Source organism: Erythrolamprus reginae, chromosome 8 (genome assembly GCF_031021105.1).
Source record: "Erythrolamprus reginae isolate rEryReg1 chromosome 8, rEryReg1.hap1, whole genome shotgun sequence".
Classification (NCBI taxonomy): Eukaryota; Metazoa; Chordata; class Lepidosauria; order Squamata; family Dipsadidae; genus Erythrolamprus; species Erythrolamprus reginae.
This window is the reverse complement of record NC_091957.1, coordinates 33,673,517-33,699,922: the sequence shown is the minus strand read 5'-3', so window position 1 is coordinate 33,699,922 and position 26,406 is coordinate 33,673,517. Positions and strand designations below refer to the sequence as shown.

General features: G+C 42.4%; 1 protein-coding gene across 1 annotated transcript; it reads left to right on the top strand.

Moving 5' to 3' along the window:
- The first annotated feature begins 3,182 nt into the window (after positions 1 to 3,182).
- Positions 3,183 to 25,533, top strand: LOC139171694 (vomeronasal type-2 receptor 26-like). Its single transcript, XM_070760131.1, has 7 exons — positions 3,183 to 3,391; positions 3,484 to 3,501; positions 4,205 to 4,493; positions 8,685 to 9,476; positions 12,160 to 12,372; positions 21,465 to 21,591; positions 24,602 to 25,533. The coding sequence occupies exons 1-7, from the start codon at positions 3,183 to 3,185 to the stop codon at positions 25,531 to 25,533; spliced, it is 2,580 nt and encodes an 859-aa protein (XP_070616232.1).
- The last annotated feature ends 873 nt before the right edge of the window (positions 25,534 to 26,406 follow it).

Here is a 26,406-nt window from a genome sequence, read left to right as displayed (position 1 = left end):
TGAGTACACTCAAGTCAAAGAACTGTTGCCGCTTCATACCACCCTACTTCTCACATTGATCACAGCCGTACAAGAAATGATAGATCTTTGAGAACGGATTTGGGAAGCACAACACCAAGATGACTTTGTAGACCAAAGAAAACAAGACCTTGACTCTGATTCACTATGGACATTTTCTGAGGACCCGCTATGTTACCAAGACCTGTTATATTTTCCAGTGGGGCCACTTTGAACCCTTATCCTAAACCAGTACCATGATAACCCTACAGCTGGCCCTTTTAGTCTTTTCAAGACACTACACCTAGTATCCCGAACTTTTTGGTGGCCAAGACTTCGCCATGATGTCCACTCCTATGTCAATTCTTGTATCCATTGTCACCAAGCCAAGACAGCCACAGGATCTCCCCCTGGATTATTACAGCCTTTGCTAACACCTGAGAAACCTTGGGGGGCCATTTCCATGGATTTCCTGACATGTTTACCTGTCTCCGCTGGATTCACAGCCGTGTTTGTGGTGGTGGACATGCTAACCAAGATGGTGCATTTCATTCCTTGCTGCAGAATACCTACAGCGAAAGTCACTGCTCAACTATTCATCCAACACATCTTCCGGCAACACGGTCTACCTGATACCATAGTATGTGACAGATGGCCTCAATTCACTCCCAAGTTTTGGAAATAATTCATGGCTGTGCTCCAGGTCCAAGTTTCCTTGGCTTCTACCCATCACCCCCAGACTGATGGGGGTACAGAAAAAGTCATTGGCATTTTAGAGCAATACCTGCACTGTTTTGTCTATGACCGACAGAAAGATTGGGCAAAATACCTTCCCTTAGCCGAGTTTGCTTTTAACAACTCTCAACACACTTCCATGCAGACCATGACGTTCTTTGCTAATTATGGCTACCACCTAGATTTTTTTCCGCTCACGCTCTCAGATGCTCCAGTTCCACTAGCCGGAGATTTCTTGACCGAGCTGCACTCTGTTCACAACCTCATCAGTGTTCCTTGAACAAAGCCAAAGAAGACTATAAAAGATTTGCGGACCGTTCTCACAAGATCACCCCACTATTGACTGTAGGTGATCGAGTTTGGCTTTCCACCAAGTACCTCTTCTCATAAAAACCCAGCTGCAAGCTCAACCAAAGTTTATTAGGACCTTTCCCTATAGAAAAAGTCATCAATTCTGTGATTTATTGCCTGACCTTGCCCAGCTCTATGCATGTACATCCCGTTTTTCATAATTCCCTCTTGTTCCAGTTAGCCCTGATTCTCCACTTCATCCTCCTGCTCCAGACCCTTTTGTTCTTGCAGTTCCATGCCCAGCACCCAGACTCCAAGTTCCTCTGCCCCAGTTGAACATTACTGGCATCAAGGACTCTTGTTGGTTCAATGACTGTTTCCAGTACTTGGTGGAAGGGTCAATGGGCGGCCCTGATAATTGCTTCTGGATGGATACCCGAGACTTTGAAGCCCCTGACTTGATTTTTGACTTTCATGTTCATTTTCCTTCTAAACCAAATTCCCTCCATCCACTCCAGGGGAGGGGCCATGGGGGGAGGGATGGTGTTGTGAGTAATCCTTGTCAGCCACAGGAAATGTCTGATTCTGAAGATGATGAGCCAGGTTCCTTAGTTTATCCTGGGTTAAGGAGGGTATCAGATGGAAGTGAAGCCAGGATTGAAATTGACAGTGATTAGGAGTGCCTCAGGGGGTTGATGAAAGTGGGTCCCTGTCAGAAAGTGATCATGAGATATTAGACAGTGAGTGGTTAGATCCGAAATATAGAAGAAAAGTCATAAGAAGAGAAGAGATTCAAGGTAAGAGGTATTAATCCACATTTTAGTAGCTCTGTGCATTTGTACATGTCATTTCCAGGAGTAGCTGGAAAAGAAGGTGTGGTCTGATAACTGTACTGAATATGTATGGCGTAGTTTTCAGTAGTATCTTGGAAAGAAACCGTAAAGATTTATGAGAGGCTGTTAAAAATGAGCCAGAAGGAGTTTCATTGAATGGTCTGTCTAGCACCGGTAAGACTTTGCTTGAAGTAATGATTTATAGTCTGTTATCTCCAAGCTATTCAGAAAGAATGTTCATGCCTCCATAAGGCCTCCAGCCGAGAGAGAAAATCCCCCAACCGTGCTGCTAGCATTTTAGCTGTATATATATATTCCATGTATATAAACTGCCGTGAAGAGAAATAAAAGCAATTGTTTGTTGCTGAAGAGTGAGTCTTTTGGAGGATTTGTTGGAGAAGTAGCCATGCCCAGAACAGGGCTTAATTTGTTTAAGTGCCTTAATTTATTTGGCTTCATGCTGTCCAGAGCCAATATTTTTAGACACAGTAAACATACTGGTCTTTTCTTGCCTCCCACCATAGTCACAGTGCAGCCAAGCACTACATACGCTTCATCATATTTCCTCATCTTAGAGACTTATATTTATCTCAATATCTCCATCTTTCTCCCCCTTTCTTTTCATCCCTGTTAAATATTTTTCCATGGGGTCTCTTAAGATTTGTTACATGAACTTCATATCTGCTGCTCTATGCTGTGTGCTATTGTTCGGTGCACAAAACCCATATTCTCAAGGCAAAAAAAAAACACATTTCCCAGGATTACGCCCCCCCCCCCCGGCATCGCTCTGCATCCCCCCAAGGGGGAGGCACCTCACTATTTGAGAAAACTGCACTAGTGGGAGCTGAAATGGGTTTCTGATTAACCTAGCTGATGAAATTGTGTCCCAAAATGTACTGTCTGGACATATCTAGAGAGGAAGAACACAGTCGAGTCCCCAGGGGTATATTTATGATTTTTCACTCACATGCTCTCCTCTTATCTCTCCTCTGCACATGGAGCCCAGAAATTGTTCAGGGTCCCAAGAGGAGAATTTGCCTCTCACTCTAATTATGTCCATCTGGGTCTTTGATAGAATCATCAGATTGAAGCCATAGGCAAAGATTGTTGTATCAGAAACGGATACATTCATTAGGTGAAGCTGCATGGGAATGAGTTTTGGGACAGGCATGATCTGGTTCTCTCCCTTTCCAGGTGAAGTTGAATGTTTCCCTCTTTCTGAATCAGGAAAGCCATTGGCATTTCCATCTTGTGAGACTGATTTGAAATCTTCTAAATCTTGTTCGTCTTTGGAAACAGGAAGGGGATTGATTCACCCCATAAAGTATGGACCTCCTGCTTCTGCTGATAAAGCTGCTGTTGCCCCATCTGGTCTCTGGAAATCTTAGGAAGAAATGCCTGCTGAATTTGGAGCACCAGGATGGAAACAAACTATGGAGCTATTACAGCCCAGGTGACCATCTAATTGGTATCATCATCTCTGCAGCAAAAATATCGCATATAATGTTGCCTTTCAACAGTGCTCCTTCTAGTCAGTCTGATTCGTAAGTCATTCACGGTAATGGAGCTACATTCCCTCCATTTGCAATTCTAATACTTTCCTTCTTTTCTACTTTTTTTCATTTAGTCCTATATTGCAGGACATGTCCAATTTTCTGAATGATTTTTATTTCCATGTCTTCCTTCTTTTGTCTTATTTTATTGAAGGGACTCAAATCCAAAGATGAAAGAAACATGAAAGAACTCCATATTATTTTTGTCCCCCAGTTCAATCCTGAGTTCATCACTTGAATGCTGACTTTTGTTTGAAGAAGAGATTGAAACAATTGTTACCCCAGCCCAGCCCATTTTCATATTTGTATAACTGATCACTAGTTTTGGATCAATGTTGGCTTATGCTCAGTAGACCTATGTAGACAGACATGGTTATATTTGAAACAGAGGTAGCTCTCAACCACGATTGAGCCTAGGATTTCTGATGCTAAGGGAGACAATTTTTAAATGAGTTTTCTCCATTTTACGAACATTATTGCCATAGTTGTTAAATGAATTACTACAGTAATTTAGTAACACAATTGGTAAGTCAACCTGGCTTCCTTGTTGACTTTGCTTGTCAGTAGTTTGCAAAATGTGATCACATGATCCTGGGAGCTGAATCATTTGCCAAGCATCTGAATTTTGATTAAATTATATTACTACAGTTGTAACTTTGAAAAATGGTCATAAGTCACTTTTTTCTGTGCCCTTGTAACTTTGAACAGTCACTAAACAAACCTTGTAAGTCAAGGATCCTTGACTGTTTTATTGGTTATTATTGATGGTAATAACATAGACATTTTTTACAATAGGAATTCTCGTGGTTTTTTTAAAATCCTACGATTAATATTTGCAATTCAAGTGGTCAACAAGAGTTCACAGCTCCTGCACAATCTCACACTGGGATACAACATTCATGATAACTGTCTGAGCACTTCACACACTTCAGATGCCTTGCTGGACATTCTCTCCACTGGACAAGCCAACGTCCCCAATTATGTCTGTGGAAGGAAGGAGAACCTCCTGGCTCTTCTTGATGCAGCTAGAAGGGATATCTCCATCCAGATATCAATCTTAGCAGACACCTACAAAGTCCCACAGGTTTGTGTGTGTTCTTCTCTCGCTGGTAAAGTGAATGAGGTGATGGTGGGTGAACAATAAATGCAATCCTATTTTCTCCATGGAATTCAAGGACTGCTTTTCACCATGTTAGTGAACATATCAGCTATGTTTTACCATACTGTGTTCATATTCAAATCCACCATAAAAAGTCTACTGAATACTGGCTATTCAGCTTTTTCAAAAATATCCCTGGTTGTGGAACCCTCTAATGGCATTTTCACAAAGAAATAATAACAGCTATATCCAGTCGAATTCAAGTTGGATATAGTAATGTCTGTAGTACATTAAAAATTGAACAGAAAAGACTCCAGCAGGAATAGTTTATCTAATAGATGTTGCAGCAAAAATGAATGCCATGTTGCTCTTAAGGAAATTTGAGATTGGGTAGAGAAAAAAGTGCATTCCTTGAATGAGAACAAAATTTTATGTAGAATTAAAAGTGATATAAATTAGTATAATAAATAATACATAAATTAATAATCCAATGTTGAAAATAGTTTTTGAAATGGCTAATCACAGACTAAGTCAGTCAAGTAAACAGAGTTTGATGACTTTAGAGATGTTAGTGCAACATTTCACACTGAAAAATGGAGAAATATCATGGAGTAAATTGATTGGCCTTAAAATGGACCTTAGACTGTTTGTCCTGATCAAAGCTCTTTCTACAAGTGCTTCTTTGAGAGGTTTGGGCTCAATGGAGCCATAAGAAAATGATACTTATTAAAAGGGGAAAGGAAAGGTGCATATTTGAACCCTTGTTATTCAGTCTAGATATTAATGTCTTATCAGGACTAATGAAGGATCCTGAAGGTGCTAAATGTCTAAGGTGCTAAATACATATTGGAATATCCTGATCTGCACACATAATACAATCTTACTCATAAATTGGATGATGTAGTGTGCTGTTAAGAAAACTGCTGCCATAATTCTCTGGTTATTGATGAATCAAAGTAAAAACTTATGTTATTTGGAAAATGATATAGATGCCTATCTGACGATAAGCCAACAAATCAAGTAACATCTTTCCTTACTAAAGTTAATTTTTACATCACTGTGCTAAACAAATAATCCCCTCCATACTGTCAAACTATTTACTAAGTCTGCACTACTATTAAGTACAGTGGTACCTCATGATACGAACCCGTCTTACGAACAACCCGAGATACAAACCCGGGATTCAGAAATTTTTTGCCTCTTCTTATGAACTTTTTCCTTCTTACGAACCCGCCGCTGCCCCCCCTGCCGGCCGGCTGTCACTTTTTGAAACAGCCGGGGGGCTTCCCAGCGTCCTCCTGAACCCGAACGCCAAACCCTAACTTCTGGGTTTGGCGTTCGGGAGGCCGCTGGGAAGCCCCCCCGGCTGTTTTAAAAGGTGACAGCCAGGCGGCGGGACATTCCGGCGGCCTCCCGAATGCCAAACCCAGAGGTTCGGCAAAAATTCGGGTTCGGGAGGCCACTGGGAAGCCCAGCTGTCACCTTTTAAAACAGCCGGGGGGGCTGCCCAGCGGCCTTCCGAACCCGAGCGCCAAACCCGAACTTCCGGGTTCGGCGTTCGGGAGGCCGCCGAGAAGCCCCCTGGCTGTTTTAAAAGGTGACAGCGTGGAGCAAAGGGAGGCTCAAACCGCCGGTGGCTTTAAAAAGCGGCGTGGAGGAATGGGAAGCTGAAGGCGCCGGCGGTTTGAGCCTCCCTTTGCTCCAAGCTGCTTCACCCTGCCTGTCCTCCTGGCTCAAGCGGGCGGTGGCAGACCGCCTTTGGGTTTTTGGCTGGGGGGGATGGAGTTAGGAAGGTCCTCCTGCTCCCCCCCCCAGCCAAAAACCCAAAAGCGGTCTGCTGCCGCCCGCTTGAGTCAGGAGGACAGGCAGGGCAAAGTGGCGTGGAGGAATGGGAAGCTCAAACGCCGGCGGCTTCAGCTTCCCATTCCTCCACGCACTTCGCCCTGCCTGTCCTCCTGGCTCAAGCAGGCAGCGTCAGACCGCCTTTGGGTTTTTGGCTGGGGGGGAGGGAGTTAGGAAGCTTCCCATTGCCCCGCGGGCGGCGGCAGACCGCCTTTGTGTGTTTGGCTGGGGGGGGAGCAGGAGAACCTTCCTAACTCCCTCCCCCCAGCGCTTCACCCAGGGCAACAGGCAGGGCAAAGCAGCATGCAGCAAAGGGAGGCTCAAACCGCCGGCGGCTTCAGCTTCCCATTGCTCTGCGGGCGGCGGCAGACCGCCTTTGTGTTTTTGGCTGGGGGGGGAGCAGGATGACCTTCCTGACTGCATGGCATCCTGCATGCAGGATGACATGCATGGCAAAGGGGCGGGGAGGATCGGGAGGCTCAAGCCTCCTTCGATGGTGGTGGTGGCCGGTTTCTGATTTTTGGGTTTACACACATTAATCGCTTTTCCATTGATTCCTATGGGAAACAATGTTTCGTCTTACAAACTTTTCACCTTACGAACCTCCTCCCGGCACCAATTAAGTTCGTAAGATGAGGTATTACTGTACAAGTTTTCTCTCAGCATTCCTATCACCCATCTCCTCCCACTTATGACTGAATCACTGTAACTTGTTGCTTGTATCCTTAAGATTTTTATTAATATTGATTGTTTCCTGATTACTTTAACCCCTATGACAATCATTAAGTATTGTACAATCATTAAAGTTAATTTTCTCTAAAACTGGATATTGTTTCCCTCAAAGGAGGCACTTAAGAGAAAGGGTTCAAGTGAATTCACTGCTTAAAGTTAAAAGAAAGTTCATAGCTATCCAGCTTTGTTAAAGTAATACCAAAGTTACCCCCAAGCCCTTATACAGAACTGAAGTTTGGGGGTTAATATATAGCATTACTAGAACAAACCCAGTCACATCCTCAGAGGAGTATCTCCAGGATGGGTAAAAGGACTTCAGCTGCTGCCCTCAGAGTTTAAATGGGAATTTACACAATTTCTTCTTTGTACATTAAAATCAGGGTTTATAATTGTTGTGTAAAATTAAAGCTATGAAACTGTCAAACTCCCCAAATTGTGTCTGCAAGAACAGACAAAATATCAATTAAAGACCTGTTAGCTTGTACAACTGAAAATGGTATTTGAAGTTGTGGTCTCCCTGGCTCTTGCACAACTGGAGAAGTAGCCAAAAATATTGCTGCACAAATAATTTAAAGCAAAGATATACAGGTAGTGAAAGATGTAGCAAAATATAAAAACTATAAATAATTGGATCCTTTATTGAAATAGAACACTTCACTTGACATTTGAAATCTAACTGTAGTAAAATAATGGGTGATAGAGAAAGAATTTGCATTATTATTATTTTTTGCTTATTTTGTTTCTTGTATTCAATTTTTATATAGTCCGGTTAATATGCGGTCTTTAATGTCTAATCAACAAAACATTCTAGAATATTCATCAAAATGGGATTGGATTTGTTAATTTGCGTCAGAAACCAAATTACACATGGACATCAGTCTGGGTTTAAAAATGGGTCACTTTATTGCATTGATGGGCTCCTACAGGAACGGTCAGGAACGCAGTTCCAGTAGCAAAATTTGGAGCTCCACCCCAGAGCACCCAATTTGCACTGAAAGATGTTGAAACAAAATGCATAAGCCATGCCCACAGTGTGGTAGTAAAAATTTTGGTAGCCCTTCACTGCTTTATTGTTATTAAAATTAGATGTCAACCTGCCCACCAGTGACCAAAGCGGTTTAATTTAATGAACATCAAATAACTGAAAATGCCAAACTAAACACCTCTTACCTGTCCCCTCTCCCCCATTTTGGTGTGCAGTAGGTGAAAAAACGGCTGTCATCAAAGGTGCTCATGCCGCAAAAAAATCCTACTCGGCCCCTGAGGTGACCTCATCACACCAAAAGGTAAAAGGAGGGTGGGTGGGTGCTTCTCTGTGAGGATCCTGAGGAAAAGGTTGGAGCTCTGACAAGGCGGCCTTTTAACCTCGGCACCGCCACAGATGGCTACACATCTGTGAAGTTTGCTGAAAGGCTTCTTGGGGGTGATCTCGCGCATTCATGTGAGATCGCCCCCCCTCCCTTCGGGGAAACATTTTGAAGCCCATGCTATCAACTCCTTCCATAAATTTAACAGCAGATAAGCCCGCTTACCTACAAATATCGTATTTTGCACTTGATCTGACCCCCAAATATAACACAACATTCTTCATTGTTTTTTCAGATCAGAGATAGAATTGCTTCAGAGGCTCTGAGTGATAAAAGTCAATTCCCCTTTTTCCACCGGATCCTGCCCAAAGAAGAAATCAACTACCCAGCCATTGTTCAACTGCTCCTCTATTTCAATTGGACCTTGATTGGTCTCTTTGCTTCAGACACAGACAATGGAGAAAATTTCATGAGGACTTTGACTCCCATGCTGGTTAGGAATGAAATTTGTGTTGTTATATCACAACAGTTCTCAATGACCGAACATACATCATACCTCAGGGGTGCCATTTTTAAGTGGAGACAAGTCAATGTCTTTGTTCACTTCATAGAAAATGTTCCCATTTTGGACAGAGCTCTTCCTTTCCATTTAATACTTGAAGATATGCCCAGACCCATTGAAAGGAAAGTATGGATCCTCCCAAATTTTATAATGTATTTCATAAAAAGCAATACACTTCTCAAGTATATCCATAGTATTTGGAACTTTGCTTATCTGACAAAAGAAAGGCCAAATGATCCTGGCTTTGAACCTTACTTCTTTGTAGTTCCCCAGTTTCAAGATCATTACTTTCACTGTTCTCTTTCAAAGCATCTATTTTCTGTCAAAGGCCAGAAAACATGCATCCAGAAAGCACCACTGGAGTCTCAAGAGAAAACGAATAGGATCCGGATTAAAAATTACCATTTCGACTACAGTTTCTTTGTGACTCTGGCCCATGCCGTAAATGCTGCCTATTCCTCCATATCGAGGAGAAGAAAGGAAGGGGAAAAAATGTTGGGGACTCCAAGGCTGCAGCCGTGGCAGGTATGGGGTCTCGATATAGATCCATTAATCTCCTTTGGAGAAAGAATCCAAAGGAGAAGGAATAAACCATCCCAACCCACTTATGCTCCAAAAGGCCAATAGATTTGGCCAATCTAATTGCTCAGGGAATACCTTTCCAAGGAGTAGATACCAATTTTAGTATTAAACATTTCTAATTTAAAAGGGCTATATGCATTTTGAAATAAAGTCCTGTATTTTAGGCTATTTTATTTATTTATTTATTTATTTATTTTATATGACTTCTGTGTCACCCAATCCCTGAAGCACTGTGGAATTTTACTTTTATAAATTTAAGAGATTCTGATCATATAGCCCAGAGGTCTTCAAACTTGGTAACTTTAAGACAATTCCCAGTATTCTCCAGCCAGCTATTCTGGGAGTTGAAGTCCACAAGTCTTAAAGTTGCCAGGCTTGGGGATCCCTGATTTAGCACATACCATACTGTCTGAAGGAATCCCAGCTTTTCTGATTGATGCCTGCTCAATCTCAGCATTAAGATATTTGCATTTAAGGGAAGGGAAGACTGAGCTCCCCCTTCACTGGCTCAGTTCTAAAAAAAAGGCTCCTCCTTTTACGATAATTTTGAGATAATTTTCATAAATGTTTATTTATTTATTTACAAGTAATTTTCCCCACATCAACCAACCTGGGAGGTGAGTTGGGCTGAGAAGGACTGACAAATTCACAGTCTCCTGGTCCAGAGGTGGGTTCCAACTTACCTCACTGCCGGTTCGCTCCGTCTGGTGTCACATTGGCACATTTTATGCATGTGTGCATGCGCAGTAACAAAAAATCTGACAAATACACACACACACACAGGAAAAAAAGGCTGGAAAAAAGATGGTGACCGCATGCACTGTGCTGGAACTCGGCTTCTGTGCATGCTCATAAGGGAAAAAATATTTTTAATTCAATTTTTTAAAAAAGATGGCAGCGCCCATGGGCTGGCACTGATCTGGTTCAGTGATGTCATCATGATGTCACCAGTGTGTCACTACCAGTTTGGGTGAACCAGGAGGAACCCACCCTGTCCTGGTCCCATGCAATATTCACAGATATCATGTTCTTTCCTCAATAGATTGTATGAATACTGAGCATATAACTTGATTTCAGTGAGGTATTAACAATACTTCCTGATAATTAGGTTAATTAATGAATTAACTCTCTCTTGCTTCCTAGCCTTCTGCTTTAACCACAAGAATAAACTTAAATACTTATCAGGCTTGGTGTTCTTCTTCCAATGCATCATTCATTTATTTTGAATATATGCCTTTTATGAGATACCATACCGTAGTAGTATAACTCAGACACTTCTTTCTATGAGGAAATCATAAACATTTTTTCTGGAAATTTGGTACTCTTTAAATCACATCAAGTTAATTTTGTTTGAGAGTTTAATTTAATTTATTAGATTTGTATGCCGCCCTTCTCCGCAGACTCGGGGCGACTCACAACAATAATAAAACAACGTACAACATGACAAATCTAATGTTTAAAAGAAAACACATTAAAAACCCAACATTTAAAAACCATGCAACACAAGCATACTATACATAAAACTATATAAGCCTGGGGGAGATGTCTCAATTCCCCCGTGCCTGGTGATATAGGTGGGTCTTAAGCAATTTACGAAAAACAAGGAGGGTGGGGGCAGTTCTAATCTCTGGGGGGAGTTGATTCCAGAGGTCTGGGGCTGCCACAGAGAAAGTTCTTCCCCTGGGGCCCACCAGACGACATTGTTTAGTCGATGGGACTTGGAGAAGGCCAACTCTGTGGGACCTTATCGGCCGCTGGGATTGTTATCAATCTTCCACCAAATCTTGCATCACAGAGATTTATCAATTCTTTTATATTAATGACAATGTAGAATTGATGACCAAGGAGAAATAGTTATTCGTAACTACTTCTTTTCTTGAGAAAAATTAAAAAGATTAAAAATTAAGTTTTTACTCACTCAATTACTATATAAACCACCCTGCATTTAACTAGGTTTCTAATCACATCACAAAATTGCTTGTTGGTTCTTTACTGAAATCAAGTTATATTACCAACATTTGTATAGTCTGTTTAGGAAGTGTAATGATATGTGTGAATAATTTTTGGGATGGGAAGAACAGAGGCTGCCCAGGGAAGGATCAGCTAAGAGGGAGGAATCCTGCAGCTGCATAATGGGAAAGAAAGAGACTCAGAAAAGAACTTCCCTAACTTTTCAGTCTGAAAAAAATTGGTGTGAAATGTGTACTTTCAGACTTACAAAATTCTGTTAATCTAGTACTAAAATAAAGTAGAATTAGCTCAGGTTGGTATGTTTCCAGACAGGTCTTTCATGGAGAAGATTAGCCTGACAACTTTCTTCTTGACAAATCCATGCTTTCTGGTAATCAACCTGTTGTTTTCAAGTTTATAAGTAATCTTTTTTTCATGTTATTCAATTTATTTGCTCTAGAATATTCCCTACAATTGACTAATTCTATCAAATATATTTCTCAATATATATTGATAAATATTTCTGAACCTTTTTCATTCACTTATGAAGATAATGATAACACCTTTTCTCCCAATTAAGCATATTTGCAAGTTAGATAACTGTAGAAGAAAGATTCAAATGTAAGGATAAAGCTAAGCTTTCAGGTTTTAAAATTTTTGAATGTTTCAATTCTAGTTTCATCCATTCCTGGAGAAGAATATGTTTTGCAATATTTCCCAGATGAAACTGTACTTAGACCAAAACGGAGATTTAGCAGCAGATCTGGGCATCAAAAGCTTGTTGGTTCTCCCCAAGGAGGATCCCAGGATCGAGTTTCTGGGCACTTTTGAAAGACAGAGACTTATTATCGGTCAAGATATTCATTCATACCTAAAGTTGCTCAACAAGGTGAGAGTAAGCTTGATGTCTTTTCTCTGTTTTCCAAACTCTGAGATCCCATTTTAAGTAGCCTAAACTTAGTCCCCAAAGTGGTTGCCCTTCAGTGAGAATTAAATGTGTGGAATAGAAATATTACAGTTTCTTAGACTGATTTGGAGGCTTCAGTGCTATTCCGTTTTATGGACCATCTGTAACTTAATTGCTGTTCTGTACGGGTCGTATGTGACTCAAAACGAAGTTTGAGACCCTGTAAAAAAAATTCCATGCATATTTCAAACTTGAAATTTCATGGCTTTGCGTCATTTTAGGGGTTCTTTCTATGAGTATTTTGGGGGGGGGGGTTTACTTTTCCTGGGCAAAAAAAGTCACATTTGTACTGTTCGGGTCATATACAACCCAGACTAAAAAAGGTTTATTTTAGGTACTTAAATTTGGTCTTTTTGAAAACTTTTTTCACTGGGATATTAATTTGACTTTTCCTGAACACAATGAAAGGAAAATTGAAATGAAAAAAATTAATGCTTATTTGTTTATTTTGCTCATAAATCCCACCCCCAACATTTTTGTGCACTTTTAATTTATTAGATTTGTATGTAATTTTGTTCATTTTTATCTAGATTAGGCTGCCAGTTCCAACTTTTTTTTTAACCTTTTTGCATTGGATCACTATTTTGAACATCCCTGATCCTTAGAAAAATGGAAATGAACTAAAAGAGTTATGCTTATTTGGTTTTTTTGCTCAGAAATAGGGCCACCCCCCCATGGCTGTGTGCAATCATTTTCACTTTACATTTTTTAGCCTACCAGTTCCAACTTTTTTGAAAACCTTTTGCATTGGATTACTACTTTAACTTTCTGAACATAATGATATGAAAATTGAACTGAAAAAATTGATGCTTATTTGTTTATTTTGCTCAGAAATAGGGCCTCCCCACACACAGCTTGTGTGCAATCAGTTTCACTTTACATTTTTTTCAGGCTCCAAATCCAAAATATTTTTAATACCATAGGCATTGATTTACTAAATTGAACATTCCTGATCATCAGAAAAATATTCCCTAAGATGAAAAATTGATGCTTATATTTTTATTTCACTCGGCTGTGTGCAATCATTGCCACTTTACATTTTTTTAGCCTGCCAGTTCCAACTTTTTTGAAAACCTTTTGAATTGGATTAGTAGTTTGAAAATTTCTGAACATAATGATATGAAAATTGAACTGAAAGAATTGGTGCTTATTTGTTTATTTTGCTCGGAAAAGCCATAATTTTGAGCACTTCATAATTTTGAGCTCCAAATCCCAAATATTTCCCCCCCTTTGGCATTGATATACTAAAGTGAACATTCCTGATCATAAGAAAAATAGAAATGAACTGAAAAAAATGATGCTTATTTGTTTATTTTGCTCAGAAAAGGACCACTACCCCCCGGCCTGGCTTTGTCCAATTATTTTCACTTTTTATATAGATTTGGCTGGAAATATTTGGAATATCCTTTGGCAAAGTAAGTACATGATACCTAGACAACTAATTTTGAATTCACAGCATAATTTATATATATATAAATTTATATATAAAGTGAAAAAATGTGCAGAGCCTGGTGGGGGGCTTTTCTGAGCAAAATAAACAAATAAGCATCATTTTTTTCAGTTCATTTCTATTTTTCTTATGATCAGTAATGTTCATTTTAGTATATCAATGCCAAAGTTATTGAAAATATTTGGAATTAGGAGCCTAAAAAATATAATACTTGAAACAAATGGGGGGGTGCTTTTATGAGCAAAATAAACAAATAAGCATCAGGTTTTTCAGTTCAATTTTCATTTCATTATGTTCAGAAATGATCAAACTAGTGATCCAATGCCAAATATAGTAAAATTGTAAGCAGTTTGCAGGCTAAACTATCTATAAATTGAAAATATTTCACAAAAATGCTGGGGGCGGGTTTTTATGAGCAAAATACAAATATAAGCATTAACTTTTTCATTTCAGTTTTCCTCTCATTGTGTTCAGAAAAGTTCAAATTAGTATCCCAGTGAAAAAAGTTTTCAAAAAGACCAAATTTAAGTACCTAAAGTAAACCTTATTTAGTCCAGGTCGTATACGACCTGAACAGTACAAGTGTGACTGTTTCACGAACAGAACAGCACAGCAGGGTCTCCATCAAACTGGTGGAAAACCAACAAGGTTGGAAAATGTGTTACTACTGGTTTCAGATTTGTTTGTTCCTTTTGCTCAAACGGCAATATAGTATACAGAGTGTTATGCCGGGCTCACATTACGAGACCCAGTGAAGTCAGGAATGTAAATTGAAACACAAACAGGCTGATGCAGATTAAACAGCAGAACAGTTTATCAAAGAAAAATACAGTGCACATGCACTTTAAACAGAGCAAATGAGCTCAAACACAGGTAACAGACTTTGCCAGCTGTGAGAATAAAACCAACCAAAGCAGATAGGAGCAGCTGTGAAAATGTCACAGCCAAAACCTCTCTTAGTCATTCCACAAGTTTCTACTTAACTGTGAAATCTCCCCCAAGAGTCTGTGATAATCAGGAACAAAGTTCAAGCACGATGTCCTTATCCAAACGGATAATCTCCCAAGCACGCTCTCAGCGACACTGACAATTTATCAGCAGCCCCATTAGCCTAATTGCCCCAGCCACAGTTATCCTCCCTTATCGTCTATGATACTTGCGCAGTTGTTCCCTTCTCGTCATAAACCTGTGCCTGCGAGCATCCTCTGAGTCTGATGACTCACTAATGGGGTCATTAACTAATGGGCTGCCTGCATTTACCTCACTGTCCGATCCTGCTTCACTCCCAGAATTTGCCCTTGACACAGAATCTTCACTTTCTGAAGCTGTTGGCAGTAAAACCAGTGTCTGAGAACATGAGGATTCTCCCAAACCAGCATCCACAGTCCTCAGAGCAGGAGCTGGCCCAGAGCCAACCACAACACAGAGTAACAGAGTTGGATGGGACCTTGGTGGTCTTCTAGTCCAACCCCTGCTCAAACAGGAGACCCTTTTCTATCTCTTCTTAAAAAGCTCCTGTAATGGACAGTGTTCCCTCTAATTTTTTGGGGGGGTGGGCGGAAAAGTATAGTGTCTGAGCGGCAGTCCCTTCGGGACTGGGCGGCACAGAAATAATAAACAAACAAACAAACAAACAAACAAAAAACCCACCCTGTTTTGCCTCAGAGAATTTCAAAATAAAATATTGTACTGTGTGTCTATAACAGTGAGCTCATAATAGGGCAACTCTATCAATATCAGAATGCCACTTAAATAGTTGAGCTAGTTTCAAACTAGATTTTGATTTTCTTTCTCTCTTCCTTACTCCCATTCTTTTTCTTTCTCTTTTCCTTCCTCTCTTTTTTCTATCTGTTTCTCCCTCTTCCTCTCTTCCTCTCTCCCTCCTTCCCTCTCACTCTTTCCCTCTCGGCTTCTGGGCAGGTTTGGAAAACTCTGAGTTGATTATGATTTTTAAGTGAGCGATTGCTCACTGCTCAGCTTAGAGGGAACTATGGTAATGGAGCACCCATAACTTCGGAAGGCAAGCCATTTCACTGGTTAATTGTTCTCACTATTAGGAAATTTCTCCTTAGTTCAAGGTTGCTTCTTTCCTAGATTGGTTTCCATTCATTGCTTTTCTTTTGCCTTCTGGCGCTCTGGAAAATGGGTTGACCTCCTCTTCTTTGTGGCAACCCTTCAAATATTGAAACACTGCTATATCACACCTTGTCCTTCTTTTCACTAAACTAGATGTTATGTTTGTACTTTTAAATAAAGGTGACTGCTGATTGGCTTAAGTCGCGGCCAAGGGAAACCTTGGTGCGAAAGTTTAAAAAAGAGGAACTCACGGCTGTTTTCCCTATGCCAGCAAGGTATATAAGGTGCGGCCTTAGCCGGTAGCTCGCAGTCACTTCCTACCTGCGAGCTGGTCACTTCAACTGTTCCTGATTGCCAATAAAGAACTGTTAACCTTCCTCGGCCTCCAGCTTCTGATTTAACAGTGGCAACGAGGGGTTCGAGCCTCCGCGTTCCAGAGATGGCTTCAGCAATGCCTCATGTATTGCCCTTCTTCAACCCAGACGAAGATACGTGGACGGCTTACATGTCCAAATTCCGCATCTTTCTCCAGGCAAGCAACTTAAATGACGCGTCGGACGACAGAAAACGAGCCCTATTCCTACATTATTGCGGTTCGGCGATTTACAACTTGGCAACCACACTCATGGACCAAGAATTGATCGAGAGTGTAGTGTTATCAACGCTTCAAGCAAAGCTCGAGAGCCATTTCAAGCCGACGACTCCTGCCCGTATCAGCCGGAACCAATTCTCGCAAATGAAGCAGGCTGATGGGGGATCTATGAACGACTTTGTGACTCGACTGAGAGCCCTCTTATCCAAGTGTAAGTACAAGGATCCAGAGGAACAGCTAGTCGACCGTTTAATATTCGGCATGAGCAACCTAACCCTGCAAAAGAAATACCTCAGACATCATAAAGGCAGCCAAAGCCGCCGAGGTCTCCGAAGCATCTGCCGCCGAACTCAAACGTTCAAACCAGACGGTCAACAAGGTAACTGAGAACAACCCTGCGACCGAAGAAGGCACCACCGAAACGACACCCGACACAACAGCTGAAGAACTGCCTCCAAATTCGCCGCCAGCCACAATTCAACGCCTCACAATGGCCTTTCCCACCGTGTTTCGGCTGCAACGGCTCCCACGCATGGTCAAGATGCCCTTTCAGAGACTCCCTCTGCCGACGCTGCCACAGAAAAGGCCACATCGCGGACGTCTGCAGAGCATCTCTCCCCAGGGATTTCTCCCAACCCTGGCAACGCCAACCGACACCATCCGCAAACGCAAACGCACCCTATAACCGCGGAAACTTCAAACAAACAACCGGTTTCCGCCCAGGATTCCGCAAAGATAACTCTCCATTTACTATTAACTATAACTCTTTGCCAGCTCTGGGAAAACTGTTTACTTCGCTTTTCATAAACAATCGACCCTGTAAAATGGAGATCGACACGGGATCCAGACATACTATAATGCCATGGCATAAATTTCTTCTGTATATGCCACACGTTAAAAGGGAACATTTGACCCCTTGGACTTCCGGGCTGTCGGACTTTCAGGGAAATGCTATTCCTGGGTTGGGTTCTGTAAATGTACAGGTATGTTGTGAGGGGTTTAAAGGTTTGTTACCGCTTATTGTTGTAGATGGGCCCAAGCATACCTTGCTAGGACTAGATTGGTTCCAACCACTAGGCATGGGGGTTATGGGAATCCACTCTATTGCCAGCCAAACCTCAGCCCCTATGGAGATAATAATAAAAGAATTCCCCGAAGTATTTAAACCAGGATTAGGGAAGTACAAGGGCACTCCAATTTCATTCAACCTTGACCCGGCAGTGGCCCCAATCCGCTTAAAACCCCGTAGGGTGCCCCTCTCGCTTTTGCCAAAAGTTGACCAACAGTTAGATAAGTTAATCGCCCAGGGGATTTTAGTACCAATAGACCATGCTAAATGGGAAACCCCAATCGTCCTTCCATTAAAGCCAGATGGGTCAGTTAGAATATGCGCTGATTACAAAGGTACAATTAACAGAGCGTTGCAACATAATGCCTATCCAATACCAGTAGTGCAACATTAGTTGCACATGTTAGGAAATGGATCCATGTTTGCTAAAATCGATTTGGCCCAGGCATACCAGCAGTTAACCGTGTCGGAAGAAACAGCGGAAGCCCAGACAAAAGTAACCCACCGGGGGGCATTCAAATGTACCCGTTTACAATTTGGGGTCTCAATTGCTCCCGGCATTTTTCAAAGCTTAATGGAGCATGGTGCCATATTTCGATGATGTGCTTATTTCCGCTCAATCTCCCCCCCCCCCAATTATGGGAAAGAATCTGAGCAGTTTTGACTAAATTTCAGGAGACGGGTGTCCGCATAAAAGCGGACAAGTACTCGTGGGCAGTTCCCAGTGTTGAATTCCTAGGTTTTGCTATAGATAGGAACGGCATCCACCCCACAGAAGAGAAGGTCCAGGCCATCAAGAATGCCCCAGTACCGACAAACAAAACAGAACTTCAGGCATTTCTTGGTTTCCTGAATTTTTACTCCATATTTCTCAAACAGAAGGCCACGGTAGCAGAACCTCTCCACCGGCTTCTTAAGCAAGGCACAACCTGGACGTGGGGACACATCGAGCACAACGCTTTTCAAAACATTAAAAAATTATTAACTTCCGACAGTGTCCTTGTTCAATATAACATAACCATGCCTGTAACGTTAACCTGCGATGCTTCCCCCTTCGGTATAGGAGCAGTCCTCAGCCACACATTCCCAGATGGTACAGATGTCCCAATTGCGTTTTATTCTAAAACCCTTTCACCTGCAGAAAGGAATTACTGTACTCTCAATTAGATAAGGGGGCATTAGATAAGGCGTTAAACGTTTCCATGGATATTTGTTTGGCCGCTCTTTTACATTGATTACTGACCACAAGCCCTTGTTAGGCATTCTAGCAGGAGATAAGCAGACCCCTACATTTCTTTCTCCGAGAATGACCCGCTGGATGATTTTTTAGACGCTTATAATTATGTACTTAAGCACGGGGGGGAAGGAAATTGGGCACGCAGATGCGTTAAGCAGGTGCCCTCAGGCAGAATTGGTAAATGACCCAGCCCCAGCGTCCAATGTATTGCTGATAGAAATGCAAGAAAACCCAATAATAACAGCAGCAGAAATAGCCAGAGAGACAGAAATAGACCCCGTGTTATCCCGAGTAAAACAATGGGTACTTAAAGGGTGGCCTGGGGAAATTCCAAAAGAGACATGCCAGGTATTCAAGAACAGACAAACTGAATTAAATGTATTAAGAGATTGCATATTGCGGGGTGACAGGGTGATAATTCCTAAACAGCTACAGAAGAAAGCATTGAAATTGTTACACCAGGGTCACCCAGGCATGGTAAAGATGAAAAGCCTGGCCAGGAGCCACCTTTGGTGGCCAGGTTTAGACCAGGACATAGAAACCTGGGTAGCCACATGTGCCAACAAACTCGCCCAGACCCACCAAAGACCAAACCAACGGAGTGGGAGACACCAAAGGGACCGTGGTTCCGCATACACATAGACTTCGCAGGACCTCTAGCGGGACAATCATTCCTCATTGTGGTCGATGCATACTCCAAGTGGCTGGAGGTTGTCTTAATGACCTCAACTACAACAGCAGCTACAATAAAGGCGCTGCGGAGACTTTTCTCAACACATGGACTGCCGGAGGTGCTCGTCTTAGACAACGGTCCACAACTAACCTCCAGGCAAATGGAGGTCTTCCTGGCCGAAAGGGGGATCCGACATGCACTAACATCTCCCCATTTTCCGGCTGCTAATGGCTGGGTTGAACGCATGGTGAGGTTCACAGAAGAAGCCCTGCACTGGTCAGCACCGGGAGACTGGCAACAGCAGCTGGACGAATTCCTATTAGTCCAGCACATCACCCCGTCGGCCAGCACAAACAAAAGTCCAGCAGAACTTCTTATGGGAAGGAAACTCCGTTCCCAGTTGGACAGAATTCACCAAGAGTATTCCGAAAGGAAAGACAAGCCTACAACAGAACCAGAACGGACTTTTAAAACAGGCGACCCAGTCTATGCAAAAGACTTTGACTCAAATCTCCACTGGAGAGAGGGGACAACTGAATCCAAAGCTGGCCCCAAATCATACACGATCCAACTAGCCAACAGGAAAATCTGGCGGAGACACATAGACCAAATCTGAAAACGACATCCAAGTGAGTTAACACAAAGTAACAATGACATTTTTCCCGTAGATCTAACACATGGGAATTACCAAGATCAACCAGACTACTCACCGCATCCTCTTCTGGCATCCAGCGGCGGCTGCCCTGGAACCCTGGCGGCTGGCGTTGGTAAGGCCGCTTCAACGTCCATAGGCCAAGACAATCTTTACCAGGACGGAGCAGCACGGGAGCCAGCCAACCAGAAGGACAACTCCCTGCAAACTGAACTGCGCAGGTCTGGCGAGTCAGCAAGCCACCAATCAGGCTACAGGACTATGTCACATATCTAAATGAGTGACAGTTTGTTCAACCTATGGGGGGAGGGGTGTTATGTTTGTACTTTTAAATAAAGGTGATCACTGATTGGCTTAAGTCGCGGCCAAGGGAAACCTTGACGCGAAAGTTTAAAAAAGAGGAACTCATGGCTGTTTTCCCCGCGCCAGCAAGGTATACAAGGCGCGGCCTTAGCCGGTAGCTCGCAGTCACTTCCCACCTGCGAGCTGGTCACTTCAACTGTTCCTGATTGCCAATAAAGAGCTGTTAACCTTTCTCAGCCTCCAGCTTCTGATTTAACACTAGACATGCCCAATTCCCACAACTGTTCTTCATTTATTTTACCCTTCAACCCCTAATCATCTTAGTTGCTCTTCTCTGCACTCTTTTTAGAGTCTCAGCAAACTGGATGCAGTATTCCAAGTGTAATTTTTCCCCAAGGCATTATAAATACCTAGCTTGGTCTTAGAAATCCTTTCTGACACAGAGTTCATTCTCATGCCACAATGGCTGCAGCAAAAGATGCCTTACATACCCTGTTTGATAATCTGATGACCTCACCTCCATCTCATCTACCTCCAGTTCTAGAAACTAGGTGGTCAGTTTTCTCCAGTATGGCTGACATACTGATTAAACATATAAATTTGCAAATCAACAAAGAACATCTCCTTTAATGTTGAGAGTCCTAATTTCTAAGTACTATACTGGGATATAGTTTTGGAACAGACTCGTTGTCACTTAAGGCTTTTTTCAGTTCCATCCCTCCAAACTTTATTAAGTGGAAAAGTCATTTATTACAATGTTAGGTGCCAAAAGCAAGAGTAAGCAAAAATGAAGAATCTGCTCATAGTTATGCTTCCTGTATCTGTTTGGAATGAGTCAGAGACTTCATATTTACCTAAGGGAAGACCAATGGCTATTTGGCTAATGCCCATGTCTACCTCCACTTGATATGTATGGTGAGTCCTAACACCTTTTCTTTGACATTCATTGTTTTTCTGCTTAGTCTCTGCCTCAGTCCAAATGTGTGGGAAATTGTCAGCCTGGATTTTTCAAGAGGACTAAAGAAGGAGAGCCAGTTTGCTGCTATGACTGTGTTCCTTGCCCAGAAGGGACCATCTCCACCCAGGAAGGTGGGTCACACTGAAAACAATGGGAGGCCTTGTGGGAGATGGGTACACCCAGAGCATGTTCATTAAAGAGATTGAAGTTCACTGGTTTTCTTATTTATTTTCAAGCTGCACAATTTCTTATCTAAAGGGTAGAATATCCAAAGGAACTAGACTCCATAGTGTCATCCCCTTACCTCCAGCATTTTACCCTTAGACTATCCATTGTTGACCTCTCCAGATTCCTTAGAGGTCAGTAAGGGGCGTGCATAAGTGCACCAGCGTGCCTTCCATCCCCTGTCCTATTGTGTCTCCTATACTTCTTTATATATCTTTTCTTCTGTCCTTATATATTTTCTTCTATTCTTTCATTGATATGTTTTACTATGAGTGTATCCTCTGTAACCATTATGTTTTCAACAAAATAAATAAAGAAATAAAATGAATAAACCACTGAAGGAGGGGCTGAGAAGAAATAGGAGGGGTGGCAGAATTTATTTATTTATTTGTATCTATATGCCGCTCACTCCAAAAAGGACTCAGAGTGGCTAACAATAAACAATAGCAATACAACAGCAATACAGTAGCAATAAAATACATTGATAAAATCAAAATTATTCTGGCCTAGGATTTTGTTCAGTTTCATAAACCTTAGCTTTACATTGTTTAAAAAATGATTTCTATAGAGCCAAGTGGTTAGAGTGCAGTACTACAAGCTGCTTCTGCTGACAACAACAACTATAACTATAACTATTATTATTATTATTATTGTTGTCAGCAGAAGCAGCTTGTAGTACTGCACTCTAACCACTGCGCTAATAATTTATTAGATTTGTATGCCGCCCCTCTCCGGGGACTCGGAGCGGTTCACAACAGTCAATACAAAATACAAATCCAATATTAAAAACAATATTTAAAACCCTTATTAAGAAACAATCATACAATCCAAACAAATCAAGCATAAAGTGAAACAGCCGAGGGGTATGTCGCTGGGATTCGTGTGGCAGAAGGCTGTCCTGAAGGTATTCTGGTCCGATGCCATGTAGGGCTTTATAGGTCATAACCAACACTTTGAATTGTGACCGGAAACAGATCGATAGTCAGTGCAGGCTGCGGAGTGTTGACAAGACATGGACATAACTAGGAAAGCCCACGATTGCTCTCGCAGCCACATTCTGCACAATCTGAACTTTCCAAACACTTTTCAAAGGTAGCCCCATGTAGAGAGCGTTGCAGTAGTTGAATCTCAAGGTGATGAGAGCATGAGTGACTGTGAGCAATGACTCCCGGTTCAAATAGGGCAGCAACTGGTGCACCAGGCGAACCTGGGCAAACGCCCTCCCCGCCACAGCTGAAAGATGGTGCTCTAATGTTAGCTGTGGATCGAGGAGGAAGCCCAAGTTGCAGACCCTCTCTGAGGGGGTCAGTAATTCCCCCCCAGGGGGATGGACGGACAGATGGAATTGTCCTCGGGAGGCAAAACCCACAGCCACTCTGTCTTGTCAGGGTTGAGTTTGAGCCTGTTGACACCCATCCAGACCCTAGCAGCCTCCAGGCACCGGCAGGCCCTTGGATGATCTCACCCAGCGGTTTCATGTAGATATTAAATAGTAGGGGGGAGAGAACCGATCCCAGAGGCACCCCACAAGAGAGACCTAGAGGTCGACTTCTGACCCTCCACTAACACCGACTGTGACCGACTAGAGAGGTAGGAGGAGAACCAATGAAGAGCAGTGCCTCCCACTCCCAACTCCTCCAGCCAGCACAGAGGGATACCATGGTCGATGGTATCGAAAACCACTGAGAGGTCAAGAAGCACCACAACAGAGGATAAACCTGTCCTGGGCCCTCCAGAGATCATCCATTATCCAAAGCAGTTGCCATGCTGTAGCTGGGCCTGAATCCTGACTGTTGGGGGCCTAGATAATTGGCTTCTTCCAAGGACCACTGGAGCTGGAGCAACACCACCTTCTCAACAACCTTCCCCATAAAAGGAAGGTTGGAGACTGGATGATAGTTATTAAGAATGGCTGGGTCCAGGGAAGGCTTCTTGAGGAGGGGCCGCACAAGTGCCTCCTTGTAGGGAGCCAGAAAGGACCCCCTCCTCAAAGAAGTGTTGACAATCTCCTGGACCTCCTTCTGTGACCTCCGTGTCACTTCCCTGCTGGCCGAGACCAGTCAAGAAGGACACGGATCCAGTAAGCAGGTGGCAGAACTCACAGCTCCAATGACCTTGTCCACTTCATCAGGTGTCCCCAGGTCAAACTCCTCCCAGACAGATGGACAAGGACAGGCCCTAGTCAACTCGACTGACTCGTTGTCAGTCGACTCTGCTACCCAATCAGAGTCAAGGACCGTCTGGATCTGAGCAATTTTATCAGCAAAAAATGTGTTAAAATCCTCGGCACTACTCTGTAAGGGCTCCCCAGCTCCCCCCTGACTAAGAAGGGAGCGAGTCACCCTAAACAGAGCGGCCAGGCGAGATTCCGCTGATGCAATCAAGGCAGCATGATACGCGCATCTTGCTGCCTTGAGCGCCACTTTGTAAGTCTTAATATGAGCTCTTACAAGTGTTCGATTTACTTTTCCTCCATCGCTTCTCTAGACGTCTCTTCTGGCGTTTCAACTCCCAGAGGTCCTTGGTGAACCAAGGAGCCCTCCGGAGTCTAGTGCCACAGAGAAGTCGCAACAGCGCAATCTGGTCAAGAGCCTCCGTTGCAGCCTTATTCCAGGCCACAGCAAGAGACTCTGCCAAACTGTGGACTACTGGTTGTAGTTCAGCAGTTAAAATCTCACCAGGCTCAAGGTTGACTCAGCTTTCCACCCTTTGTTGGGGGCAAAATTCTGTAAACCGCTTAGAGAGGGCTGTAAAAGGTATATAAGTCTAAGTGCTCTTGCCATTGATGTTCTTTTGTGCGATGTTAAGAAATACATATTAAAAAATGCTGCTGGTTTCAGCTGTTGTCCCAAGAATGTGTTTCTTGTAGGAAAAAAGGATAGGACATTCAGTAAATATTTATTTTTGCTTTTTCAGATACAGAAAAATGCACCAAGTGTCCGGATGATAAATTTCCAAATGAAGACAGAATCCATTGTATTCTCAAAGTTATAATTTTCCTGTCTTATGAAGAACTTCTAGCCAACATTCTGATGTTTTTTGCACTACTCTTGTTCCTAACCACAAGCCTTGTCTTAATCATCTTCATTAGATACCGAGAAACTCCCCTTGTCAAAGCCAACAACCGGGATCTCTCCTATATCTTCCTGGTCTCCCTCCTGCTTTGCTTCCTGTCTTCTTTTCTCTTCATTGGCCAACCAAGGAGAGCCACCTGCCTTCTTCGACAAACGGTTTTCAGCATCATCTTTTCAGTTGCCATTTCTTCTCTCTTGGCCAAAACAATCACAGTGGTCTTGGTTTTCCTGGCCACAAAACCAGGAAACCGAGTGAAGAAATGGTTGGGGAAGAGCTTGGCCAACTCCATCATCCTTTCTTGTTCTGTTGCCCAAATTGTCATCTGCTGCATCTGGCTGGGAGTTTCTTCCCCCTTCCCTGACTCTGACCTCCACTCCCAGCCTGGAGAGATCATCCTGCAATGCAACGAAGGGGCTGTTGTCATGTTCTACATCACCCTCATCTACATGGGTTTCTTGGCGGCCATCTGCTTCACGGTGGCTTTCCTGGCCAGGAATTTGCCTGGGGCCTTCAACGAAGCCAAGCTGATCACCTTCAGCATGCTGGTCTTCTGCAGCGTCTGGGTGACTTTTGTACCCACCTACCTGAGCACCAAAGGGAAATACATGGTGGCTGTTCAGGTCTTCTCCATACTGGCCTCCAGTGCTGGTCTTCTAGGCTGCATATTCATCCCCAAGTGCTACATTATCCTACTGAGACCAGACCTGAATACAAAGGAGCAGCTTACAACCAGAAGAAATGAATTTCAACATTCAAACCTTTCAAAATTTTGAAAAAGTCTAATTTGTTCTCCATACATGAGTTGAGCCGATATCTGACATCATATCTGTTCTTTACTATTAGCCTATCTGAAGCCTGAAATTCCCCACCAGTTATTTGAAACATGACACCTGTGCAGTCTTGTGTATATGCTACAAATTATTGGGAAGGGTGTATCCAAAAATGCCATTACTGTATTTTGGTTTATCTGTAATTGGGATTCTTTGCAGTTTTAGACTCAAGAATGCATCAGCCTCAGCATATAGAGAGTAGAGAAAGCCCTCCTAGCTAAATTAGGAAGAAGATATTCTGGATTATCCAACTGAATGACTAATTTATTACATGAAAGTTAAATAAAACAGAAACTTAAATATTATTATTAATTATTATTATTTATTAGATTTGTATGCCGCCCCTCTCCGTAGACAATCTCACACAAGATTTCTAGAAAATATTTCCCATCAAATGGAATAACTGAGTGTCCCATGGATGTAGTGTGAGGAAGAGACTGGGCATTAACACCAAATCATAAGTTGCAATAATTCATATATCTTAATCTTTGGGTGATCACTGGGAGTTGAAGATGGGTCCTTGCATGATCCAGAAGTACTTAGGTTTTTTTAGAAAGAACGTGTTCAAAGACATTCTCTTCACAAAAGGACGTCAACTGAAATTATGACATTTATTCTAAAATTAGCAGAAATATGTGTAGTTGGCTATATCTTTACACTGATGATATTACCTTGTTTTATCTTCCTACCATCCAAGAAGTTCTCCGTCTTCCTCATTCCCTTAATTGGCCTGGATGAATATACAGCATTTAAATGTCACATTCCTCACCATGCAATTAATGAGGTGATCACTCCTGATCATCCTTCTGTAACCAT

What these genes read in the sequence shown, in the direction of transcription:
- LOC139171694 (XM_070760131.1), top strand. Translation starts at nt 3,183, where the DNA reads ATGGACCTCCTGCTTCTGCTGATAAAGCTGCTGTTGCCCCATCTGGTC. An exon ending in CAAGGCTGCAGCCGTGGCAG is followed by an intron (nt 9,477 to 12,159) that starts GTATGGGGTCTC and finishes TTTCAATTCTAG; the next exon opens with TTTCATCCATTCCTGGAGAA. An exon ending in GACCATCTCCACCCAGGAAG is followed by an intron (nt 21,592 to 24,601) that starts GTGGGTCACACT and finishes TTGCTTTTTCAG; the next exon opens with ATACAGAAAAATGCACCAAG.